This window comes from Aethalodelphis obliquidens, unplaced genomic scaffold (genome assembly GCF_003676395.1).
Source record: "Aethalodelphis obliquidens isolate GAN/ISIS:26980383/991018 unplaced genomic scaffold, ASM367639v1 scaffold1, whole genome shotgun sequence".
Lineage (NCBI taxonomy): Eukaryota > Metazoa > Chordata > Mammalia > Artiodactyla > Delphinidae > Aethalodelphis > Aethalodelphis obliquidens.
In genome coordinates this window covers 69,976,435-69,992,332 of record NW_020837945.1, presented here as the reverse complement: position 1 = coordinate 69,992,332, position 15,898 = coordinate 69,976,435, and the positions used below count along the sequence as shown (strand labels likewise).

Here is a 15,898-nt window from a genome sequence, read left to right as displayed (position 1 = left end):
CATATAGCCAGAGAAAACCATAATTCAAAAAGACACATGCACCCCAACGTTCATTGCAGCACTATTTACAACAGCCAGGACATGGAAGCAACCTAAACGTCCATCAACAGAGGAATGGATAAAGAAGATGTGGTACATATATAAATGGAATATTACTCAGCCATAAAAAGGAATGAAATTGGGTCATTTGTAGAGACATGGATGGACCTAGAGACTGTCATGTAAGTCAGAAAAAGAAAAACAAATGTTGTATATTAATGTATATATGTGGAATCTAGAAAAATGGTATAGATGATCTTATTTCCAAAGCAGAAATAGAGACAGACGTAGAGAACAAACATATGGACACCAAGTTGTGGGGTGGGGGGGGTGAACTGGGAGATGGGGATTGACATATATATACTATTGATACTATGATAGATAACTAATGAGAACCTACTGTTTAGCTCAGTGAACTCTACTCAATGCTCTGTGGTGACCTAAATGAGAAGGAAATCCAAAAAAGAGCGGATATATGTATACGTATAGCTGATTCACTTTGCTGTACAATAGAAACTAACACAACATTGTAAAGCAACTATACTGCAATAAAAATTTTTAAAAAATAGCCTCACATCACCAGGAGCAGGGTATATTACCCAGGTGAGCTAATAAAGGTATTCTATACCCCAGGTCTGAGCGACTGGTTTGAGGAGTGTGCCTACCTGAGAAAGAAGTCAAGAGAGAAGAAAGCAGAGCTGAGACTTGGAGAGAAAGCAAGGCCAAAAGACATCACTTGAGCTCCTAGAGCCAACCACGCTTGACAGGCTTTTCTACAGCTGGACTTTGTCATGTGAGCCAATACATTTCCTTCTGTTCTTCAGCCAGTTTAAGCTGGATTTGTGATTCTTGTTGGTTCCTGAATAATACTTACCTTCATACTGCTTTTTTACTGTGTTTCCTATATCTGCAAATTTCCGGTCTTCAAATATTAGAAACTCATGGCGTTTGGCCAGAATGGTTAACTCCTTCATCACATCCAGAGTAAAATCATTCAAAATATCTACATGAGTCTTGAGCATGCAGATTCTGGGTCCTAAAGCATCTGCTAGCTGCAACAGCTCTCTGGACTCCGAAATATCAGCAGACAGGCACAGATTGGTCTCCTTCTTTTGCATAAGCCTGAGAAGCTTTGATGCAACTGGGTGGATCCCGGGCAGCTCTGCACGTGCACCAAAGCTTAGTTCTTTGGGTCCTTTCTTTACAGAAGGGAGAGAACCATTATGATTAGCTGCGACAAAAACATTCTCCTGAATAAATCTCTTCACTCTCTCGACCATCTCAGCATCAATTTTTTTCTGTTGCTCAAGAATCTCCAGCATTTTGGACAATGTACACACTGAGTGGAGACGAATCCCATGCGCCTGCAACTTGTCCTTTCCTCCTTGCTCTCTGTCCAGCAGCACTATGGCATCAGTGACCTTCAAGCCCTCCTTCTGAAGAGCCTCAACAGTTTCCAAAACACTAGATCCACTGGTGACAACATCTTCAATGATCAAACAGGTTTCTCCTGGATTAATAGCCCCTTCTACAAGACGCTTAGTACCTAGAAAAGAAAAAATTACGTTGACTCTGTTTTAAAGTTATATATTTCAGCCAACTCAAGATGTATCTTGTAGTATAAATTTGGCATGTATTTATGAAGGGGGGATAATCTAAATTATATTTTCTGATAATCTACTTTGGAACTACTTTATTTTTAAAATTCCTAATGAATCTTCAATGTGCCACAATTACTGTTTTGTTCAGTGCCTATGTATTTCAAAATTGTCAAAGTTACATATACAGAACATTTTTAGTAAAACTAGCAAATTATTTAATGGTGTAAAACATTATTTAATGTGTTTATGATCAAAATTTCAAATACAGGTTTTATTAAGGCAAGATCACCTAGGTCAATGAAAGTTATGAAACAAAGAATAGCCCAATATCATCAATGAAATCATTCCTTTTTCCATTAACGATTTCTTTATTCAAGATCAGCCAAACAACTGGCCTTCTGAGCACATAAATGCAGGAAGGAAAATATTCGACAACCACTGAGGTCAATCACCACAGCGTTATGAGCTATGTAATGTAATGTGACTAAACACACTTCCCCACTCCAACCCCTACTGCACAATATTTTCAGATAATCTACAAACTGTAAATACTCAGACTGTAGACTACACAGACTCACGGTTTAGAGATTCATTTTTACATTTTCCACTACCAAATTTATCTTATTTTGAATCAGAATAGATATAGTGGGCATTTTGCCTACATTCTGAACTTTCCACAGGTACTGTCTTTGCCCTTTCCCCAACTCCTTTCCTTCCCTTGCAGAATTGGCAAGTTTAACTGAATCATCTTAGGCGAGAACATAAGACTGCGAGTACTTATAGGTATATTTTTAAATTAATGATCTTATTCTAAGAAATATTTTTGAAGATACATAATAAGGAAATAGAAACAGTAGTCTTATGGCAGTGATTCATATAAACACTGTGCCACTAAGTGGCAAAAACATTTGTCTAATTTTTTTATAATGGAGAATTTCAAACAAAACTAGACAAAATAGTATAACAAACCTCCACAAATACAGCACCTCACCACTTAGCAACTCATGGGCAATCTTGTTTCAACTGTAACTCCAACATCACCCTCCCCCCATAATTTTTAGACGCAAATCCCAGACATCATATGATTTCATCATAAAATTTTTAGAACATGTCTGTAAAAAGGACTCTTTTCAAAAAGAAGTAATAAAAACAGTATCACACCAACGTAAAACAACACGAAAAAATCATTAGTACTTAAGATCATCAAATATGAAGTCAGTTCCAATACTTTTAGATTGATTTAGTTTTAATGCAGCCCACATTTAAAACACCCACCTGATAACCTACTGCCATGAACCCATAAAAACATCTTCATTTAGAATTTCATGTGGCATTTACTTTTTTTTTGGCTACCTGGACAGCTGTGGGATCTTATTTCCCCAACCAGGGATCGAACCTGGGCCCCCTGCAGTGGAAGTGCAGAGTCCTAACCACTGGACTGCCAGGGAATTCCCTCACATTGCTTTAACAGATTAATTTTATTCATGCAATTTAAATATAAATACATTGGGAAAGTAAGTGCTCTTAGAACATTCTTCTGATGAGGGAAGCGCTGGTAAAAATGTTGGGTTTCATAAATTTGGTGCACAAAAAAAGCACTTTTTTTCATTGCCTAATTAATACAAAGCATTTCACCCCTAGACTCTAAAGGAAAGGGAGGTGATTTATAACAACAGTTAACAAATTCCACAGGCCATAACAACTTAAAGGCCCTATGAAGAATATTCAAGGTGACTATGAACATCAGTGCCTAGAAGAACAAATTCTAAAAGTATCAGGCTACATGTCAACTTAAAGCTTATACTATTTTTACTTTACCATAATCCTTTGTTTCCTTCCTTCTAATAAGCATTGGAATTTGGTTGGTTGAACAGATAACCGTGGCCAATGGTAAAGCTGTATAAGGTACTCCACACACAGTATCAAAATTGATCCCTGCATTTTGGGCAGTTTGGAATAAAATTTCTGCAACCTGTAAAAAAACAACACATAACCCAATTATTATTATTACTATTTTAAGTGGTGTATAAATCATGTAACAACATAAAGACAGTAACAACCCAGCAAGGGAGAGTCTTAAACCTGATCAGAAAAATATAAATGCCTTTTTGTTAAGTTATCCTCTCCACAAATCCCAGTTTACAAATATAAATATAAATATAAAAACAGAAGAATTAACCTACTTAGCTAGACTCAGGGCTGCTCCAAGGGCAACATGGAATGTGTTAGGAAAGGCTATGATGTTCACCCTGAAGACTAAGGATGACCCCTAGGCTTCACAGTTTTCCTTAGTAATTCATTATGCTTGTCATGTCTAAACCTACCACCTGCTAGTTTTATTTTCCCAACAGAAGTCTTCAATTAAGAAGTTTCACAAGAGAAATTAAGAAAACAATTGCATTAAAAAGAATAAAACAGGGACTTCCCTGGCAGTCCAGTGGTTAAGACACCGCACTTCCACTGCAGGGGGCACGGGTTCAATCCCTGGTCAGAGAACTAGGATCCCGCATGCCGCACAGCACGGCCAAAAAAAAAAAAAAAAAAGAATAAAACACTTACAAATAAATTTAACCAAGGAAGTGAAAAACCTTTAACCAAGGAAGTGAAAGGCCTGTACACTAAAAACATAAGACATTGATTTTAAAAACAAACAAACAAACTTAAGATAACATAAGTAAATGGAAAAATATTCCATGCTCATGGATCAGAAAAATTAAACTGTTAAAATGTCCATACTAGGGCTTCCCTGGTGGCACAGTGGTTGAGAGTCCACCTGCCGATGCAGGGGACACGGGTTCGTGCCCCGGTCCGGGAAGATCCCACATGCCGCGGAGCGGCTGGGCCCATGAGCCATGGCCGCTGAGCCTGCGCGTCCGGAGCCTGTGCTCCGCAACGGGAGAGGCCACAACAGTGAGAGGCCTGCGTACCGCAAAAAAAAAAAAAAAAAAAAAAGTCCATACTAAAAGCAATATACAGATTCAATGAAGTTTCTAAAAAATTACAATGGCACTTTTCACAGAAATGGAACAAACAATCCTAAAATTTGTATGGAACCACAAAAGACCCTGGATAGCCAAAACAATCTTGAGAAAGAAAAACAAAGCTGGAAGTATCATATTCCCTGATTTCAAACTATATTACAAAGTAATAGTAGTCAAAACACTATGGTATTGGCATAAATACAGACACACAGGTCAACAGAACAGAATAGAGAGCCCAGAAGTAAACCTACACATATATGTTCAATTAATTTACATCAAAGGACCTAAGAATACACAAAGGGAAAAGGACAGTCTCTTCAACAAAATGGTTTTGGGAACACTAGACTACATCGTACACCATACACAAAAATTAACTCAAAATGGATTAATGACTTGAATGTAAGACCTAAAAACATAAACCTCCTTGAGAAAACAGGTGGTAAGTTCCTTGACAATGGTCTTAACAATGATGTTTTAGATTTGACACCAAAAGCAAAGAAATAAAACCAAAAATAAACAAGTGGAAAGGTGGTTCTAGATGGTGGAGTTAGAAGATCCTGAACTCACCTCCTCTCATGGACACAACAAATCTACAACTACATTAAGAACAATTCCCTCCGAAAAGAACTTGAGAGATAGGTGAACAGCTACTGCACAACAAAGGATAAAAGGGCACATGGAGATGGGTAGGAGAGTTAGAGACACAGTCTCGCCAAAAACTCCATCACTACTTCAGCAACCCATAACCAGGAGGGATCTCACAAATATGGAACTTCTCCCTGATGCTCCACATCAGTCACCCCAACCCCTGGGACCTACACCGGAGAGATGAGCACTCAAAACACCTGGCTTTGAAGACCAACAGGGCTTGGATCCAGGAAAACCATATGGATGTAGGGAATAGAGATCTGCTCTTAAATGGCTTGTGTGCAGACTCACTCACCCTGGGACCCAACACAAAAACTGTAGCCTGAAAAGAGCCTAGATCATATGTGAAGTAAGTTCACTTGCTAATCTTAAAGTGTCTGCCAGAGGGGCTCTGTTGGGGCTTTCTCCAGGTATGGAGCCACTGGCAGGCACCATTTTTACACTCTCTTTCTAACTTGCTACTGCCTGCCCCTCCCTGCACCACAGCCCCAGCCCCACCAGAGGCAGTGGGTGAATACACCACTTCCCCATGTTTCTGCTGCAGCCTGTTCCCCCATCCTCCACTGATCCTGCAGCCACACCAGTGGTGTGGATGCACACCAAAGCCAGTGGGCACATGTAGCCCAAACAGGGGACACCACTTGAGTGTGTGCTTTCGTTGCTAGGGGGGATTGCATTTCTGGGCCCCAAAGGTGTGAAACAATCAAAGACACAGTTTGAGAAACAACTAAGAACTAGAGCAAGGTTGAACAGTAAGGTTCATTTCCCAAACAGGGCCACCCCTTCAAGACTAGAAAAGATAACTCTATCACCTAACACATAGAAACACAGAGTCAAGCAAAATGAGAAAACAGGTATATGTTCCAAACGAAAACAAAAGATAAAACCCCAATAAAAAACCTTAATGCAACAGAAATAAGTAATTTACCTGATAAAGAACTCAAAGTAATGGTCTTAAAGATGCTCACCAAAATAGGAAAAAGAATGGATGAACACAGAACTTCAACAAAGAGACAGAAAATATAAAAACATACCAAAGACAAGTCAAAGAGCTGAAGAATACAATAACTGATCTGAAAAATAAACTAGAGGGGTTCAACAGCAGACAAGATGAAGCAGAAGAAAAGATCAGTAATCTGGAAGACAGGGCAGTGGAACTCACCCTAACAGAGCAGCAATAAACAGAACAAAACACCAGCATTTTAAAAAGCAAAAATAGCGTAGGGGACCTAGGGAAAAATATTGAGAATAACATTCACATTATAGATTAGAAGAGTCCCAGAAGAAGAGAGGAAAAAAAGGGGCAGAAAACTTATTTGAAGAAATAATGACTGGGGTGCAGAGACAAGATGGCAGAGGAGGACTTGAGCTCACCTCTTCTTACAAAAACACCAAAATCACAACTAACTGCTGAACAACCATTGACAAAAAAAATGCTGGAACCTACCAAAAAAGATATTCTACACCCAAAGACAAAGAAGAAGCCACAATGAGAAGGTAGGAGGGGTGCAATCGCAATAAAATCAAAACCCATACCCGCTGGGTAGGTGACCCACAAACTGGAAAATAATTATACCACAGAAGTTCTCCCACATGAGTGAAAGTTCTGAGCCCCACATCAGGCTCCCCAGCCTGGAGATCTGGCAATGGGAGGAGGAGCCCCCAGAGAATCTGGCTTTGAAGGCAAGCAAGGTTTGATCACAAGAATTCCACAGGACTGGGAGAAATAGAAACTCCACTCTTGGAGGGCACACAAAAGGTCTCATGTGACCAGGACCCAGGGAATAAAGCAGTAACCTCATAAGAGGCTGGGCCAGACCTACTTGATGGTACTGGAGGGTCTCCTACGGAGGTGGGGTGGGGGAGGCAGCTGTGGCTCACTGTGGGGACAAAGACACTGGCGGTGGTAGTTCTGGGGAGTACGCATTGGCATGAGTCCTCCTGGAGGGTGCCATTCTCTCACCAAGACCTGGCCCCACTCAACAGCCGGTAGGCTCCAAAGCTGGCATGCTTCAGGCCAAACAACCAACAAGGTGGGAACACAGCCACACCCACCAGCAGACAGGCAGCTTAAAGTCTTCCTGAGCAAACAGCTGCCTGCAAAACACACCCCCTGACGTGGCCCTTCCCCCCAGAGGGACAAGTCCCAGCTCCACCCACCAGTGGGCAGGAACCAGTCCCTCCCACCAGGAAGCCTGCACAAGCCTTTTAGACAGCCTCATCCACCAGGGGGCAGACAGCAGAAGTAAGAACTACAACCCTGCAGCATGCAGAAACCGCAATCAAAGAAAGTTAGGCAAAATGATATGGTAGAGGAATATGTCCCACATGAAGGAACAAGATAAAACCCCAGAAGAACAACGAAGTAAAATGGAGACAGATAATCTACTTGAAAAAGAATTCAGAGTAATGATAGTAAAGATGATCCAAGATTTCAGAAAAAGAATGGAGGCACAGACGGAGACTATACAAAAACGTTTAACAAAGACCTAGAAGAACTAAAGAACAAACAAAGAGATGAACAATACAATAACTGCAATAAAAACTACACTACAAGGAATCAATAGTAGAATAATAGAGGCAGAAGAACAGATAAATGAGCTGGAAAACAGAATGATGGAAATCACGGCTGTGGAACAGAATAAAGAAAACAGAATTAAAAGAAATGAGGACAGTCTAAAAGACCTCTGGGACAACATTAAACACACCAACATTTGCATTACAGGGGTACCAGAAGGAGAAGAGAGAAAGGTCCTGAGGAAGTATTTGAAGAGATAATAGCTGAAAACTTCCATAATATGGGAAAGGAAACAGTCACCCAAGTCCAGGATGCACAGACAGTCCCAGGCAGGATAAACCCAAAGAACATGACGATACACATGGTAATAAAATGGATAAAAATTAAAAACAAAGAAAAAATACTGAAAGCAATGAGGGAAAAGCAACAAATAACACACAAGGGAATCCCCACAAGGTTATCAGCTGATTTCTCAGCAGAAACTGCAGACCAGAAGGGAGTGGCATGGTATATTTAAAGTGATAAAAGGGAATAACATACAACCAAGAATACTCTACCCAGCAAGGCTCTCATTCAGATTCAATGGAGAAATAAAAATTTTTACAGACAAGCAAAACCTAAGAGAATTCAGTACAATCAGACCTTTGCAGTACAAAGGTCAGTATAACCAGACCTTTGCAACGTACGCTAAAGGAACTTCTCTAGGCAGAAAAGGCCACAACTAGAAATAAGAAAATTACGAATGGAAAAGCTCACCAGTAAAGGCAAACACACAGTAAAGGTAGGAAATCACATACACACAAATATGACATCAAAACCAGCAACTGTGAGAGGAGGAGAGTACAAATGCAGGATATTGGAAATGCATTTGAAATTAAGAGACCAGCAACTTAAAACAATCTTGTATATATATAGACTGCTATATCAAAACCTCATGGTAATGGCAAACCAAAAATCTACAATAGATACACATACAAAAAGAAATAGAAACCTAAACACAACAGTAAAGATAAACTTCAAATCACAAGAGAAGAGAACAAAAGAGAAAGGGAAGAAAAAAGATCTACAAAAACAAATCCAGGGCTTCCCTGGTGACGCAGTAGTTGAGAGTCCGCCTGCCGATGCAGGGGACACGGGTTCGTACCCCGGTCTGGGAAGATCCAACATGCCGCGGAGCGGCTGCGCCCATGAGCCATGGCTGCTGAGCCTGCACGTCCAGAGCCTGTGCTCCGCAGCAGGAGAGGCCACAACAGTGAGAGGCCTGTGTACCGCAAAAAAAAAAAAAAAAAAAAAAAACCAAAACAATTAACAAAATGGCAATAAGAACATACATATCAACAATTACCTTAAATGTAAATGGATTAAATGCTACAATCAAAAGACACAGTCTGGTTGAATAGGTACAAAAACAAGACTCGTATATACGCTGTCTACAAGAGACCCACTTCAAAACTAGGGACACATACAGACTGAAAGTGAGGGGATGGAAAAAGGTATTCCATGCAAACAGAAATCAAAAGAAAGCTGAAGTAGCAATACTCATGTCAGACAAAATAGACTTTAAAATAAAGACTGTAAAGATGTTAAAAATAAATAAATAAATAAATAAAATAAAGTCTGTCACAAGACACAAAGCACACTGCATAACGATCAAGGGATCAGTTGAAGAAGATAGAAAAATTGTAAATAAATATGCACCCAACGTAAGAGCACCTCGATATATAAGGCAAATGCTATCATCCATAAGAGGAGAAATCGACAGTCACACAATAGTGAAGGACTTTTAACACCCCACTTAACATCAATGAACAGATCATCCAGACAATCAATAAGGAAACACAGGTCTTAAAATGACACATTAGACCAGATGGTCTTAATTGATACTTACAGAACATTCCATCTAAAAGCAGCAGACTACACATTCTTCCCAAGTGCACAGAGAACATTCTCCAGGATTCATTACATGCTGGGCCACAAAGCAAGCCTCAGTAAGTTTAAGAAAACTGAAATCATATCAAGCATCTTTTCTGATCACAACGCTATGAGTTTAGAAATCAACAAGGAAAAAAACTGTAAAAAACACAAACAAGTGGAGGCTAAACAATATCGTACTATATAACCAATGGATCACTGAAAAAATCAAAGAGGAAATCAAAAAATAACTAGAGACAAGTGAAAACGAAAGCATGACAATCCAAAATCTATGGGACACAGCAAAAGAGTTCTAAGAGGGAAATTTATAGTAATACAATCTTACCTCAGGAAACAAAGAACATCTCAAATAAATGACCTAACTTTGCACGTAAAGCAAGTACAGAAAGATGAAAAAACAAAACCCAAAATTAGTAGAAGTAAAGAAATCACAAAGATCAGAGCAGAAATAAATGAAACAGAGATGAAGAAAATAATAGAAAAGATGAATGAAATTAAAATCCCGTTCTTTGAAAAGATAAAAACGGATAAACCTTTAGAAAGACTCATCAAGAAAAAGGGAGAGGGCTCAAATCAATAAACTTAGAAATGAAAAAGAAGAAATTACAACGGATACGACAGAAATACAAACGACCACAGGAGACTACTACAAGCAACCATATGCCAATAAAATGGACAACCTAGATGAAATGGACAAATTCTTAAAAAGGTACACTCTCTGAAGACTGAATCAGGAAGAAATAGAAAATATGAACAGACAAATCGCAAGTACTGAAATTGAAACTGTGATTAAAAAACTCCCAGCAGGGACTGCCTGTTGGCAGAGTGGTTAAGAATCCACCTGCCAATGCAGGGGACACAGGTTCGATCCCTGGTCCAGGAAGGTCCCACATGCCGCAGAGCAACTAAGCCTGTGCACCACAACTACTGAGCCTGCACTCTAGACCCAGGAGCTACAACTACTGAGCCCGCGTGCCACAACTACTGAAGCCCGCATGCCTAGAGCCCGTGCTCTGCAACAAAAGAAGCCACTGCAATGAGAAGCCCACGCACCGCAACAAAGAGTAGCCCCCACTCGCCACAACTACAGAAAGCCCACACACAGCAACAAAGACCCAACACAGCCATACATAAATAAATATTTATTTTTAAAAATAAATAAATAAACAGAAAAACCTCCCAACGAACAAAAGTCCACGATGACATGGCTTCACAGTAGAATTCTATCAAATTTAAAGAAGACTGAACACCTATCCTTCTGAAACTCTTCCAAAAATTGCAGAGGAACGAACACTCCCAAGTGCATTCTATGAGGCCACAATCACCCTGATACCAAAATCAGACAAAGATACCACAAAAAAAGAAAATTACAGGCCAATATCACTGAAGGACATATATGCAAAACTCCTCAACAAGATACTAGCAAACTAAATCCAACAATACATTAAAAGGATCATACGCCATGATCAAGTGGGATTTATCCCAGGGATAAAAATTTTTTCAGTATCCATAAGTCAATCAGCATGATATACCACATCAACAAATCGAAGAATAAAAATCACATGATCATCTCAATAGATGCAGAAAAAGTTTTTAACAAAACTGAACACCCATTTATGATAAAAACTCTCCAAAAAGTGGGCATAGAGGGAACATACCTCAACATAATAGAGGCCATGTATGACAAACCTACAGCTAACATCATACTCAATGGTGAAAAGGTGAAAGCATTTAAGATCAGGAACGAGACAAGGATGTCCACTCTTGCCACTTTCATTCAACAGTTCTGGAAGTCCTAACCATAGCAATCAGAGAAGAAAAAGAAATAAAAGGAATCCAAATTGGAAAAGAAGAAACAAAATACTCACTGTTTGCAGATGACATGATGCTATACATAGAAAATCCTAAAGATGCTACCAGAAAACTATTAGAGCTCATCAATAAATTTGGTAAAGTTGCAGGATACAAAATTAATACACAGAAGTCTCTTGCATCTCTATACACTAAAAACAGAAGATCAGAAAGAGAAATTAAGGAAACAATCCCATTTGCCAGCGCATCAAAAAGAATAAAATACCTGGGAATAAACCTACCTGAGGAGACAAAAGACCTCAACTCTGAAAACTATAAGACACTGATGAAAGAAATCAGAGATGACACAAACAGATGGAAAGATATACCGTGTTCTTGGATTGGAAGACTCAGTATTGTCAAAATGATATACTACCCAAGGCAATCTACAGATTCAATGCAACCCCTATCAAACTACCAATGGCATTTTTCACAGAACTAGAACAGAAAAACTTTTAATTTGTATGGAGACACAAAAGACCCCAAATAGCCGAAGGAATCTCAAGAAAGAAAAACAGAGATGGAGGAATCAGGCTCCCTGACTTCAGATTATACTACAAAGCTACAGTCATCAAAACACTATGGTACTGGCACAAAAACAGAAATATAAAATCAGTAGAACAGGATAGAAAGCCCAGAAATAAACCCATACACCTATGGTCAATTAATCTATGACAAAGGAGGAAAGACTATACAATGGAGAAAACACAGCCTCTTCAATAAGTGGTGCTGGGAAAACTGGACAGCTATGTAAAAGAATATTAGAACATTCTTTATCACCATATACAAAAATAAACTCAAAATGGATTAAACACCTAAATGTAAGACCAGATAATATAAAACTCTTAGAGGAGTATATAGGCAGGAAACTCTTTGAAATAAATTGCAGCAATATCTTTTTCAATCCGTTTCCTAGAGTAATGGAAATAAAATAAAAAATAAACAAATGGGACCTGATTAAACTTAAAAACTTTTGCACAGCAAAGGAAACCATAAACAAATCAAAAAGACAACCCACAGAATGGGAGAAAATATTTGCAAATGATGCAACTGGCAGTGAATTAATCTCCAAAATTTACAAACAGCTCATGCAGCTCAATATCAAATAAACAAGCAACTCAATCAAAAAATGGACAGAAACAGACATTTCTCCAACGAAGACAGACATACAGATGGCCAAGAGGCATATGAAAAGATGCTCAACATTGCTAATTATTAGAGAAATGCAAATCAAAACCACAAAGAGGTACCACCCACACCAGTCAGAATGGCCATCATCAAAAGGTTTACAAACAATAAATGCTGGACAGGGCTTGCAGAAAAGGGAGCCCTCCTACACTGTTGGTGGGAACACAAACTGGTACTGCCACTATGCAGAACAGTGTGGACGTTCCTTAAAAAAACTAAAAATAGAGCTACTATATGATCCAACAATCCCACTCTTGGGCAGATATCTGGAAAAAAACATGGTTCAAAAGGATACATGCACCCCAATGCTCATTGCCGTGCTGTTCACAATATCCAAGACATGGAAGCAACCTAAATGCCCATCAACACATGACTGGATAAAGAAGATGTGGTATATAAATACAATGGAATATTAATCAGCCATTAAAAAGAATGAAATAATGCCATTTGCAGCAACATGGATGGACCTGGAGATTATCACACTAAGTGAAGTAAGTTAGACAGAGAAAGACAAATATCATATGATATCCCTTATATGTGGAATCTAAAATGAAATGACACAAATGAACTTATTTACAAAACAGAAATAGACTCCTAGACTTAAAAAACAAACTTATGGTTACAAAAGGGAAAGGTGGTGGGGGCAGGGAGGGATAATTGAGAGTTTGGAATTGACATATATACACTACTATATTTAAAATAGATAACCAACAAGGTCCTATTGTATAGCACAGGGAACTATGCTCAATATTCTGTAATAACCTAAATGGGAAAAGAATTTGAAAAAGAATAGATACATGTATATGTATAACTGAATCACTATGCTGCACACCTGAAACTAACACAATATTGTTAATCAACTATACTCTAATATTAAAAAAAAAAAGGAACACAATTTTTTAAAAAAAGGAAAGAATGGCTAAAAATTTCCTGAAGATTCAGGAAGTCCAGAGTGTTCCAAAGAAGATGAACCCAAAGAAACCTGAACCAAGACACATAATTAAAATGTCAAAAGTTGAAGACAAGGAGAGAATCTTAAAAGTGGCAAGAGAAAAACAACTTGTTATATACAAGAGAATTCCCCCTCATAAGACTATCAGCAGACTTCTCAGCAAAAACTTTGCATGCCAGAAGGAAGTGGCATGATATATTCAAAGTGCTCAAAGGAAAACACTTCCAACCAAGAATACTCTAGACCATATGGACTTAATAAATACAGAGAACATTCCATCCAAAAGCAGAATACACATTCTTCTCAAGTGTATATGGAACATTCTCCAAGATAGATCATATGCTAGACCACAAAACAAATCTCAAGAAATTTAAGATTGAAATCATATCAAGTATCTTTCTGACCACAATGGCATGAAACTGGAAATACAGAAAGAAAACAAGAAAAATCTCAAATATGTGAAGATTAAACAACATGCTATTGAACAACCTGTGGGTCAATGAAGAAATCAAAGGAGAAATTTCAAAAACAACCCTTAAGACAAATGAAAATCAAAACAAAACATACCAAAATCTATCGGATGCCACAAAAGCAGTTATAAAAGGGAAGTTTATAATGACACAGGCCTACCTCAAGAAATAAGAAAAATCTCAAATAAATGACCTAACTTTATACCCAAACAAAGCAGAAAGAACAAATGAAGCCCAAAGTTAATAGAAAGAAGGAAATAATAAAGATAGGAGTGGAAAAAAAATGAAAGAGACTATTAAAAAGACAATTAAAAAAATAATGAAACTAAGAGCTGGGTCTTTGAAAAGATAAAATTGATAAACATTTAGCTAGAGTCACCAAGAAAAAAGAGAGCTCAAATAAATAAAATCAGAAATGAAAGAGAACATACACCAGATACCAAAGAAATACAAAGGCTCATAAGAGGTTACTATGAACAACTATATATCAACAGATTAAATAACCTGGAAGAAATAGGTAAGTTCCTAGAAACACACAATCTTCTAAGACTGAATCATGAATAGAAAATATGCATAAACCGATTACTAGTAAGGAGAATGAATCAGTAATAAACAAACAAAAACAGCAACAAGAAAAAACAACTCACAACAAAAGTCCAGGACCAGATGGCTTCATTGTTGAATTTTACCAAACATTCAAAAAAGATTTAGTACCTATCCTCCTCAAACTCTTCCAAAAAATTAGAGGAGGGAATGTTCCCAAACTCATTTTACAAGGCCACCATTACACTGATACCAAAACCAGATAAGGACACAACAAAAAAAGTACAGGCCAGTATTGCTGATGAATTTAGAGGCACAAATCTTCAACAAAATATTAGCAAACCAAATTCAACAATACATTACAAGGACAATAAGCTATGATCAAGTGGGATTTATCCCAGGCAATACAAAGAAGGTTCAACATCCACAAATCAATGTGATACACCACATTAACAAAACAAAGGAGAAAAATCATATGATCATCTCAATAGGTACAGAAAAAGCATTTGACAAAATTCAACAACCATTTATGATAGAGACTGAACAAAGGGTAGAGATGGAACGTACCTCAAGATAATAAAAGCCATATATGACAGGCCCACAGCTAATCATTATACTCAATGGCGAAAATCTGAAAGCTATTTCGTTAAGATCAGAAACATGATAAAGATGCCCATTCTTGCCATTTTTACTCAACATACTATTGGAAGTCCTAGCCAGAGCAATTAGGCAGAAAAAAGAAATAAAAGCCATCCATACTGGAAAGGAAGAAGTAACTAAGTGGGCAACAACATGATTTAACATTTAGAAAACCATAAAGAGTTCACCAAAAAATTGTTTGAAGTAATAAACAAATTCAGTAAAGTTGCAAGGTACAAAATCAATATACAAAAATCTGTTGTGCTTTTATACACCAACAACAAACCATCAGAAAGAGAAATTAAGAAAACTATGCCATACACAATTGCCTCAAAAAGAACAAAATACCTAAGAATAAATTTAACCAAGGAGGTCAAAGACCTGTACACTAAAAACTATAAGACACTGATGAACAAAATTGAGATGACACAAATAAATGACGATATTCCATGATCATATATTGGAAGAATTAATACTGTAAAAATGTCCATACTACCCAAAGCAGTCTGCAGATTCAATGCAATCGCTATCAAAAT

The 15,898-nt window shown here is 38.0% G+C and overlaps 1 protein-coding gene and 1 non-coding gene across 2 annotated transcripts in view; both read right to left on the bottom strand.

Annotated features, from left to right (window-relative positions):
• The window catches only part of UMPS (uridine monophosphate synthetase), a 47,236-nt gene that overhangs the window by 26,165 nt on the left and 5,173 nt on the right, over nucleotides 1–15,898 (bottom strand). The window contains exons 2-3 of the mRNA XM_027106884.1: nucleotides 3,459–3,612; nucleotides 914–1,585 (exon numbers count right to left, since the gene is read on the bottom strand). Of these exons, the coding sequence (XP_026962685.1) occupies nucleotides 914–1,585; nucleotides 3,459–3,612 (826 nt within the window). The remainder of the gene's footprint in view (nucleotides 1–913; nucleotides 1,586–3,458; nucleotides 3,613–15,898) is intronic.
• TRNAG-UCC (transfer RNA glycine (anticodon UCC)) lies at nucleotides 3,016–3,088 on the bottom strand. The gene has a single exon. It is a non-coding gene; the product is annotated as a tRNA-Gly (tRNA).